This window comes from Myxine glutinosa, chromosome 7, assembly GCF_964187855.1.
Source record: "Myxine glutinosa chromosome 7, kmMyxGlut1.1, whole genome shotgun sequence".
In the NCBI taxonomy this organism is placed as follows: domain Eukaryota; kingdom Metazoa; phylum Chordata; class Myxini; order Myxiniformes; family Myxinidae; genus Myxine; species Myxine glutinosa.
The window spans coordinates 55,195,049-55,206,292 of NC_136267.1; the positions used below are offsets into that span (position 1 = coordinate 55,195,049).

At 43.6% G+C, this 11,244-nt stretch overlaps 1 protein-coding gene across 1 annotated transcript; it reads left to right on the plus strand.

Annotated features, from left to right (window-relative positions):
- The first annotated feature begins 1,500 nt into the window (after window positions 1-1,500).
- On the plus strand, window positions 1,501-9,436 carry LOC137431254 (zinc transporter ZIP1). Its single transcript, XM_068122361.2, has 3 exons — window positions 1,501-1,980; window positions 4,890-5,020; window positions 5,136-9,436. The coding sequence occupies exons 1-3, from the start codon at window positions 1,863-1,865 to the stop codon at window positions 5,847-5,849; spliced, it is 963 nt and encodes a 320-aa protein (XP_067978462.1). The 5' UTR covers window positions 1,501-1,862; the 3' UTR covers window positions 5,850-9,436.
- Window positions 9,437-11,244: the final 1,808 nt, after the last annotated feature.

Below are 11,244 nucleotides of genomic sequence, written 5' to 3' on the forward strand. Positions count from 1 at the left end.
TTTGAAGGTTAATTTGCGGTTCGCCAATTGTGAGCCGTGAAACGTCCATACCCGAGGGTGTGATTTCCCAGTCGCCTGGAGGGCGTCTTTGCGTAGCTTTGGCCGCGTGACTGTGACTGTCATCCGAACGGGATTCTGGTCTCGATACGACATCATACGGGCAATCGCTGGAGCGGATCAACTTTGGCTTGAAGCCGGAATCAACTTTGGCTTGAAGCCGGGAATAGAGACATTGGGAATCTTCTTCTTTTCGCTCATTTGGAGCACAGTGAGTTATATTGTACGAACCTGATGGTACCATCATAGGAAATATATATTGGTTGTACAATTGATTACTATTGTTGTTGTACTGTTATTCTTGTGTGATCTTAATACAATATTTGTTTGTTGGTAACAATTGGTGTGGTTTCACCATTGATCTTTGACACAGAATAACACTTCTTTGTGCCGTGACCCCCTCTCGGGGCTCGGAGGTACACCGTGACCAGGGGGTTTGGGGAGGAGCACGTAACAAATGTTATAATCACAAACTGTGACCCAGATGTTGTGGACACGTTGTATTATCTATATTATAATACGCAAAAAGTGCGTGGTTAACCAAAATAAACTCCCTCCCTGCTGCCTTTCACACACCGCAACCCGTCCCGATGGACTGGGGGCCCCACTCGCTACGGAGCGCGATATTTCGATATTCGTGTCGCGGTCATTGTAGTCGTTGATCGACTGAAATCTGCTGTGGTGATCTACTACAATCTACATCTACTGAAATCTGCTGCGGTGATCTACTGCAATCTACATCTACTGAGGTGATCTACTACGATCTACTACAATCTACATCTATTGAAATCTGCTGCGGTGATCTACTACAATCTACTGAGGTGATCTACTACAATCTACATCTACTGAAATCTGCTGTGATCTACTACAATCTACATTGACTGAAATCTGCTGTGGTGATCTACTACAATCTACATTGACTGAAATCTGCTGTGGTGATCTACTAAGATCTACATATACTGCAATCTGCTGCGGTGATCTACTACAATCTACATTGACTGAAATCAGCTGTGGTGATCTACTACAATCTACATTGACTGAAATCTGCTGTGGTGATCTAAGATCAACATCTACTGCAATCTGCTGCGGTGATCTACTACAATCTACATTGACTGAAATCTGCTTTGGTGATCTACTATGATCTACATTGACTGAAATGTGCTGTGGTGATCTACTAAGATCTACATCTGCTGCGGTGATCTACTCCAATCTACATCTGCTGCAGTGATCTACTACGATCTACATTGACTGAAATCTGCTGTGGTGATCTACTACGATCTACATTGACTGAAATCTGCTGTGGTGATCTACTACCATCTACATTGACTGAAATCTGCTGCAGTGATCTACTACAATCTACATCTGCTGCGGTGAAGTCTGCCGTGGTGATCTACTACAATCTACATATACTGAGATCTGCTGTGGTGATATACCTTATTCAAAATTTCAAATTACCTTATTCAAAGCATCTCGGCCCGTTGATTTTTCCGGATGTTATGTTTCTTATTTGCGAATGCAGACCGATTCGATTTATATTATTTACTGAGTTTGAATCCCCATTTTTGGGCTCATTGTTCTCACACAAACAGATATCTGCTTGGAATTGCAACACCGTAAAAGGAACACGCTCGCTGTACACGACTCTGATTAAACGCGCCACAAGCACAACATAATAAACTATAAAGGAAACAACACGAAGACTTTGGTCTTCCTGCCAGTAGAGCACGGAAATAAAAACCACGTGGTCCACGCAGGCTCCACCCAGGATCGTCCCGGAATGCCGTTGAAAGATCATTCGCTTCGCCATGGATCTGCTGGGAGCCAAAATTGTGGCATTGCTGCTGCTTCTCTTACTCACGCTGCTGTTCGGCGTCGCGCCGATCAGCCTGCTCAACCGCGCCGCCTCTGAGGGCGTTCGATCCGGTAAGACCACCGTGGGTAAGACCCCCTGGCTTCGGATGGCGCCCGCTTCTCCTCACCTTTGGGCTTTGATCGTTTTTTTCCGTGTCTATCTTCTTCCTCTTCTAGCACCTATTTCATATTCAGATTTTCCTTCTGTTTAGTTCATTTTGCCTCACCGTTTTGTACGTTTTATCCCAACGGCCGATAAACCATAAATAAACGATCAAAATATTCGTTGTAAGATCTCTTTTAACGGTTAGGCCTAATCCTCTTTTAGACGACGAAATTATATTAGGTCTACCATTGAAACTGCGTATGTACAAGTATAATGTACTCGGTTCGACATCAGTTAAAATTAACGTAGAAATAAGATCGATACACCGCCGTTGCAACCGCCTCTTTTACACCGCCGTAAATCATTTTGAAGTCATCCATAAAAATGATCGCATTATCTTTTTCGTAACAGTCGAGCCAAGAACACCAAGCAGTCGGCTTAAATTTCAGCCATATGATATATTAATTATTATGCTATCATCTAGTACAGTAGTAGTGGTACTGGTAGTGGTAGTAACGGTAACACACCCTGGTGTTGGCTTTGCGCTTTAACTTAAGTGTCTGCCTTAAGATTTTAGGGTCTTGAGTTTAGCCCCTGTCGTCCCCAAGGTGGGTTCAGCCTGGCATCCTTCCGAGGTCGGCAAAATGAGTACCGGCTCACTGGAAACAAGGGGGCACTGCATCAGCGGCACAGCTGCCCTTCCAGCAATGATGCAACAGTCTACATGCAAAAATAGTATCATAAATGCATTCACAAATTTTTTATTTACTTCTTCTTCAAATAAGTTTCCTGTGTAATAATCTGGGTGATGATTAATTCGTTGGTAAACTGGTTAAAATGGCTGAGAATAATAATTAAACCGAGCAGGGATAAGATGGGGGTGGTGGATGGGAGTGAATGACTGAAATCAGCTGTTAGGAAAGTTTGCAGATTCTTTGCTTTGAAGTGAATGTTTAACCCTTTATCCATCACTATCGAGGCGTGCATGGAGTAGGTGGAAATCCTTCTTTTTGATGGTGAAAAGATGAGGTGTTGATATCTTGGGAATACAATGGCTTGGTCTCTTGTAAGAAATAAATAAAGAACTTTTTACTTATTTTGTATAGTCAATTGAAAATATCTACTACATTCATGGAAGAGCAAGGAGATGGAGGGCGAACTGGCAATGCACTGACAGTGGGGTGGTGAGGTCATGTTTGGACAACAAACACAACAAGCAACTGATTGACCAAGTAGGAAAAGAGGAGGAACACACAGGATGTATGCTGCAAGTAAAGGGTTTGGTTAGGTAAGTTTAATGGGGATAGAGGAGATGGGGCTGCACAGCTTGAAGCCCCGGAGGGAGGAGTGCATTTGGGTGAACTGTTTGTGGAAGGCAAATTTGACATGTGGGGAAAAAATAGTGGAGGTTGGTGTAACACCTGGATTTTGGGAGTTTAACCAGGAACTAGTTGCTGGAAGAATGCTTTTTTTCCCCGGGGAGCTTGGGATTATCAGTCGGTTGGGAGAGCCGAGGGAGCTACACTGGAGGAGGGCCAGTAGAATGCACAAGAGGCCACAGATATGTCTGCAGTGTGAGAGCACCAGGCCTTGCACTTTGGTCTATAGGAGGCGACAGAGGCGGTATATAGCTCGTGAGGTTCTACTTTATCCTCATTTTATCTCATCGCAGGAGACGTCAATAACTTTAAGAGCTTTTGATTCCATGGCATCCAGGAGAGAGATGTGATGCTAATGTGCCACCCTACCAGAGGAGGCAGGGGGTAGGGGCATTCCATTGAGCTGGAGGCAAAGTCCTTCTGCCTTTGGATTAAGAACTGATTTTTAAGCATTTTTCTTTTTTAATTATATACAGTTCCAAGGCTCATGGAAGAGCTAGCACACTGGATGGATCAGAACGTACCAGGATAGAAGGTACAGTAGAGATGGGGGGGACAACCAACAGCGGAGTTGAAGGTCAAGATAGAGGCAGACGTGGACAAACAGTAGGTGGTGGGGAGGAATGGAATGGAATGGGAGGGGAGGTGGGGGGGTTGGCGGAGAGGACGCATGTGGTGGCCAAGATGGATGCAGAAGGAAAGGGAAAAACTGGAAATTTTGAAGGGGTAGGGCTTGAGGTAGGTTTGGGGTGGCAGGTGGGGGGGGGGGGGGGTGTTAATGAGGGGAAGAAAGTATCATTGTTTTGGATTGGGGAAGATCTGAGAAGGTGGTGGACAGCTGTCTTGAAGACCTGCAGGGAAACATGAGGATGAAGAGAATATGGAAGTTGGTTCCACAGGTGCAGAAAAGGAGGTATGCATGAGTGGAGGTGAGCAGTGATCCTGGATGTGTAGGTAGTTTCACTAGAAAGGGGTTGATTGTGGACCATGTGCGCCCTGCAGACACCTGGGGATGGGGTACAAAGCACAGAAAGAGCAGAGGTTGCAAAACTAGAAAGGACATGGTAGAAGACAGCGACCACCGACCTGTCTGTGATGGGAAAGTGATAGGCCCATAGACTCAGCCTCAACTCAACAGATTCCAATGGTCTTGAAGGCCTTGGTTTTCACGGCGTCAAGATTTGAGTCGGGCGCCAGCCCAGAGGGGAGAGCAGTACTCCATCAAGTTGTGGATGAAGGCCTTTTCAGTGAATAGGAGTTTGGGTGTGCCAATGAAGGACTTTGTGCGACGGAGGACTATTTCACTTATTTAAGGATGGAGGACACGACAGGGGCTCAAACTCAAGACTCTAAGATGTTTAGTCTGCCAACATAACTGTTAAGCCAACAACATGGTTAAAATGTCTATTACCATAAGGGTTCAAAAACCCAAGATTTGTTTCGCTAACTTTAGTACAAGGTGATTCTTGTATCATTAGTTGAATCTTCTTTTGCAGGCTCACATGCTCGCTCGTTGAGTTTGGCGAGTTGTTTTGTCGGGGGAGTCTTTTTGGGAACCTGCCTGCTTGATCTTTTGCCAGACTGCCTATCTGGCATTCATGATGCCGTTTCTAAGCTTGGTGTGCAGGTAATGCTCTGCATGCATGACGCCCCACTTAACAATTTTTGCTTAACCCTCGTCTTTACCTTAACGTCTTAACCAGTGATCCGGCAAATGTTTCACATAATGTCTCCCTTTGCAGATGGTATTTCCTCTACCGGAGTTTGTAGTCGCCATCGGATTCTTTGTAGTTTTACTCATTGAGCAAATCTTCCTGCATTGCCATGGAAACTCAACCAAGAGGGATGAGGAACGGAGCTTGTTGATTCCTGCCTCCGATGATGAAGAAGCTCCTTTGCAAAGGTCTGTGAATGTCGACAGTGACATGGCTTTTGGCCAAAGCCACAGTGACTTTCATCAGCCTAGGAATAGGCACACCCATCTCCACGTAGATGCGGGCTCCCACTCGCCCGTCCGTTCGCTCGTCCTTGTCCTCTCACTCTCGTTGCACTCTATTTTCGAGGGCTTGGCTGTGGGCCTCCAGAGCAGTGTATTGCGGGTTCTCGAGCTGGTCGCACCCCTCGTCCTACACAAGGTGCTCATTGCGTTCAGTCTCTGCCTCAAGCTTGTTCAGGGAGGCATCTCGCTGTACCTCACCTTCTCTCTCATGCTCCTTTTTGCTGCGATGTCGCCGTTGGGTGTGATGATCGGCATAGGTGTGACGCAGGCCGGCTCCTCTGAAAACAGCCTCGTCCGCAGTCTTCTGGAAGGGTTCTCGACCGGCACGTTCATCTACATCACCTTCCTCGAGGTTTTGCCTCACGAGCTGAATACCGGCTCCGATCGCCTCCTAAAGGTCTTGATGCTCATTGCTGGCTTCTCAGCTGTGACTGCCATTGTGTTCTTTACTGGCTAGTGAAGGAATGGTTTGTGATGCAACTTCACAATTTTCCTTCACTTCATCATCAGCTTTACCCAAACAAGATTTTGCCCTTTGAGGGAAGTGGGCCCACAGAACTTGTTTATTTATTTACGTGGTGTTGAAATTTAGCATTTTTCAGGAGTCTTGGCAAATATGATGCCGATATTCTTGTCACCTCTACGCTTTTCTAAATCAATTTTGCGACCGACGTGAACAAATTTCGATCATTCCTTTTAGTTGTCACAGTTTTAGTTTTGCATTTTGTTTATTTTTATTCACATATTATCAGTATGGACGAAAAAAAAAAAGCTATTCTTCAGAAAAATCGGGTTCTACATTATCCCCATTTGCACAATAAAACTTTCAGTTTTTATCTTTAATGTAGAGGCGATGCAGCGATATTTTTAAATGAAGAAGAAGAAGCTGCATAAATGAATGAAACTTTTTTTTATTGGTTTGTTTCTTTATACCACTTGACTCTCGTCGTTGCTCACAATTTAACGTATCTTGCACACGCTGAATAGTGGTTAATCCAGCAAGACTTGTATTATTTGAAGACAAATTCCATCCCCCCCCCCCGTCCCCCCCTGAATAGATATATTCTGGGCCGCATCAAATCAGATAATTGCCGCGATCGATCGATATTGATTTGTCAACTGATCTGTTTGACAAAACGTTTCTCGTTTTCAGCATTTACTTCGGTATAACTATACAGTTGTGAGGGAGAGTCGAGGTTTATTTCTCTTTCTTTCTTTTTTTCTTTAAAAAAAGCCTTTCAGAGATGAGATAACCATCACTTGAGTTCCAATGACATCCAGAAAATCTCGGCCAATGCCGATGCTGGCTGGAAACTCCATAGCACAGATACGAGTCCTATTTGGAGTGGAGGCAGGATTTTTTGACACCCCCCCCCCACCCCCCCCCCCCCCCCCCCCCCCCCATCGAATCGAGTGGTTCAATAATCAAGATAGCGCACAACTTACTTTGCACAATAATGGGTTCACAATAGGAGTCGGGATTGCCTGTAGGACCTTTTATCTTTATTTCTGGATTTTTTTTTTTCTTGCTTCGCCGCACCTTGTAACGAGCTCCATTCACCTACAATTTTCTTTGCTAGGTTTTTGAAAGCGCAATGACTTGTAAGGAGTAAAATATTGTCTTCATTTAGCATTTGTTTTGAAATTGATGCTGTGGTTTGTCACACTCCTTTGTGGACTTTTTTTTATTTATTTTTTTATTTTTAAAGAGGTTTGTTTCGCATGTTCATTTTGCACATTGTATTTGAGATGTAAACCTATGTAAAGAGTTTTTTTATTGGAAGCTTTTCAAAGAATGCGTACACACTATTTACCTCGGAGATGTAACTATTTATGTTGAGTACAGATTCTATCACGCTGAATGAGGGGAAAACGAAGGTACAGATTCTATCACCTGAAATAGAAGGAACTTTGACACCGGTGGATGCCATTTGGCCCATCATGCGCGTGCTTTATCAACACCGCATTAATTAAAGAAATCTATCCTGGGGGAGGTCAGATAGTTGGGGCAGGCACACAAGGACATGATTTTTATTTTTGGGGTGGGTGGGTGGATGGGGGGGGGGGGGGGAGGAGTAGTGGTTATAGGCTGAGGGATAAGCAAACATTAGTCCTGCTCACAGACGTCACAATCCCAATACATATCCAATTACCCATCCACCCAAAGCATTCCTTGCCAATATCCATATCCCACTCTCCCCATTGCCTCTAGTTATCCATTCAATTTAATTATTATGTCTCCTGTTGCTACCTTTCTGGGGGAGACCATTCTATCCACCGTCTCTCTGCATGACAGAAGAGTGCACTAACCATAGTGGGAAGCGATATGCGGCTGACGTTTCGACCATTAACCCTTCGTCGGCACAAAATAGTATGTAGCATGCATTTACGGAACAAACAATTTAATGAAGTGGTCAGTTATTTACACAATGGTTCCCAAATTCAATGAATAACTGAAAGTTTACAAGTTAACGTATGTACACAACCTTTTTTGTCCGCTGTCTGGACTCTAGAATGTCCAAATCTACTTGAAAAAAACCCCGACTTCCATCCCTTCTTATTTGCCGTTAATTGGCACAAACTGTCGAATAATTTGACTATTTTTATAAACCAATTATATAATACTATTATAAACCAATTTGACTATTTTTTATTATTTCTTAAAACGCTTTTTGAGTTGTTTCATCTACTTCTTGACTTGAGTACGTTTGCTTTCTCTTTCTGTTCATAATTTCATGATGGGGGTTTGCTGCACTAATGGTTTAAGAAAAACAAAAACTTGTCAGGGTTGAAGATTGAGAAGCAGGAGAGGGCTTTTCCTAAAAGTCTTTATATTTATTATGGAATCTGTTGAAATTGTGGCTCTAACAAACCATAATTGTGAAGGCATCGTGCTGCTGCTAATTGCCAAGCCCATTAGAAATGATCGAGTTGTAATTTAATAACCGGAACCAGGCAGAGGCGGTCAAGCTCATGATCTGCATCGGTCGTCTCCCGCTCGCGAGGGGTTTAAATTCATTGACATTTGCTATTTCTTTGTCAGTTCAATTCACCTCCTCGTTAAGATTCTTGTTAATCGTTGCGATTGTTTCGGCGTGCAAGAATTGTCCTTGGTCTGCAGAAATCAACGTGATTGCCCTTTTATTTTCTTTGTTTTGGCAAGCCAATCATTTGATCGAATGTATATAAATTTATTTTACTTTCCCCCTACATTCCCTTCACTCTGGTCCCAGAAACACGCTCGCTATATTAGCATTAAAGAAAACATTTCGAGTTTTGATTAATGGTGCCAATTAGCTTCGTTTACATTGTAAGCTCGCCAGCATTTTAAAATGTCTTACTTTGAAATTGCCCAGTTTTTACCCTGTCCTAACTACATTTGTGATATTTTTTTTTTCCCCTTTTTTTTGCAATTTGATGGCTAACCGGCTAATTGCAGCATTCGGTTCGATTCTGTCGGACACATTATTAAGATTTTGACTTGCTTGTAAGCACGTGTGCCCCATATGACGTGAACCTCTCGGATACGTTTGCAAGGTGAATGGAAAGGACTGTGTTCTTGTATCCTGAATTTGCTTGTTTCACATTGGATTGAAAGGTATAGTTGATTTGTTTTGCTTTAAGATTACTGCATTGCCATGATTTGATGATTTCAAAGGCATTTTTAACACTATCGTAATGCATCAGTTTCTCATGATAGCCATTTTGATCAAAACCTTCGTGTCATTTCAGTCTAATGGATTGGGCATGTCCTTTGATGGTCGACTTGATTTCCCTTGCAGACTTGAGTGGAAATTGTATTATAGTTTTATCCCAATGCTTCTGCAGACTAAATATGCATAACGTAGACTCGCGAGACGAAGTTGTTTATCATGTATGCTGTATAGTGTATAATGTAGATCATGGCTTTTGTTTTTTATTCTTTGTGTATTTCTGCAGGTTAGAGCATGATCAAATTTATACACCAGTGATGTGCTGATTTATTCGTGCATATCATACATGTTTCCTGTACATTGTGTGACCTGAATTACATGTTTGTTTTTTTTATCATATTCGATGCCTTGCTATTTTTATTTTTTATTTTTTTTGTATACATAGTCGAGGCTCGAGAAAGAGCGAACATTTATCAAACAAACAAATCAAACAAACAAGCAAACAAAGTATATAAAAAGGGGAGCGGTCGACAAGATGGGGAGAGAAGGGGAGGAAGCACACAAACACAACATTTGAGAGCAGGGACATCGGGAGATGTGTGGGATGGAGAGGGCCTGGGGGGAGGGAGGATAGGTATAAAATGCAAGGGCACCAAGGACTTCCAGGAAAGAAGTCGGCACCTCAATAAAGTGGATTTGGGGTGAAATTAGCGGGGGTAGAAAAGATCAAGGTTTTGGATTGGGGAAGATAAGAGATGGTGGTGAACAGCCGTTTTAAAGACCTGGAGGGAGGAGTGGGATTGAAGGGAGTGGGGGAGTTTGTTCCAGAGGTGGGAGAAAAGAGAAATGAAGGAGTGAAGGTGAGCAGAGAGTCTTGATTTTGGCAGTTTAACCATAAGAGGGTTGCAGGCAGATCTTGTGCGACCTGTAGGAATATTTGGGGGACAGAGCCCAGAGAGAGTTGGGGGAGCAAGGCCGGAGAGGTCGGTAGAAGACGAAAAGACCACCAACCTGCCTGCGGTGAGTGGGTGAAAGGCCCTCGGAGATAGCGTCATCGCGGGAGATTCCAATGATTCTGAACGCTTTGGTTTCAACAGCGTGAAGACGAGCTAGGTGTGAGGCAGGAGCACCAGCCCAGAGGGGAGAGCAGTACTCCATTGAGCTGCGGATGAAAGCCTTGTATGTGGTGAGGAGCTCAGGTGTGCCAAGGAAGGACCGCATGACGGAGGATGCCCAGTCGGCGACTGGCTTTGGAGGCCAGCTTGGAAATGTGGTTTTCCCAGGAAAGATCATGGCAGATAGTGAGACCCAAAAGCTTGAGCGACAGAACTTCTTGGAGAGGATTATTCAGAAAGTGGATGGGAGGGTTGTCCAGTCGGTCTTTTCGGAGAGACATCGTAAGAGTGTGAGATTTGTCAGGATTGAAAGACGTGTTCCACTTGTTTGCCCAGTCTGTGAATTTGTCCAGGTCTGCAGAGAGTGAAGAGGCTGCAGACTGCCGATCTGAGGGATGAGGGATGGAGCGGCAGAGAGTGGAGTCATCAGCAAAGAGATTGAGAGGATTTTCAAGAGCTCTATTGCTCTTTTGACGTTCGGTTTAGGGACATTTATATGTATATATATATATTCCCCCCCCCCCCCCCTTCTTTTTATAAATCTTTTTTTCAGCTGCTTTGACAAGTTTAAAATGTTCGAGGAAGTGCGTATGTGTGATAATATTTCCTGCTGTTGATTGTCGAGTTCATGGGGTTGGACTACAGGAAGGAAATGCTGTTTCTTTGTGAAAAGAATGACCTGCACATGCCTTGTTCTATTGGTTTGCATGTATATAATCCATAAGAGGGCAGTGCGTCGTCGTCCTGCAAATGAGTCAATCCGAACGTCATATAACGAGATGGGCAAGCTCAATGCATGGAGAGTTGAAGTCGAGTTTAATCGAAGGCGGCAGGAAGAAAAACATGAGCAGCATTTGCATTGTCTTTTTCACAAACAACCTTCCTCACTTTTCATAGACTCGGTGAACGATAAGTTACAAAAAGTGTTCCTGCCTATTATTATTATTTTTTTCGAGTAAGATATTGACTTGCACTTAATTGGTAGCTTTTAGCTTCATGTCAGTGAGGGTTCCAAGAAAACAGTCCAAATTGGCATTGATGATGAGTGGGTGGTTTGATCATGACAGAGGTACAAAAGAGAACA

Bases quoted from the DNA above. Each gene is read 5' to 3' on its own strand.
- LOC137431254 (XM_068122361.2), top strand. From the start codon at position 1,863: ATGGATCTGCTGGGAGCCAAAATTGTGGCATTGCTGCTGCTTCTCTTA. The intron at 1,981-4,889 runs GTAAGACCACCG...CTTCTTTTGCAG, and splicing joins CTCTGAGGGCGTTCGATCCG to GCTCACATGCTCGCTCGTTG. The intron at 5,021-5,135 runs GTAATGCTCTGC...CTCCCTTTGCAG, and splicing joins TTTCTAAGCTTGGTGTGCAG to ATGGTATTTCCTCTACCGGA.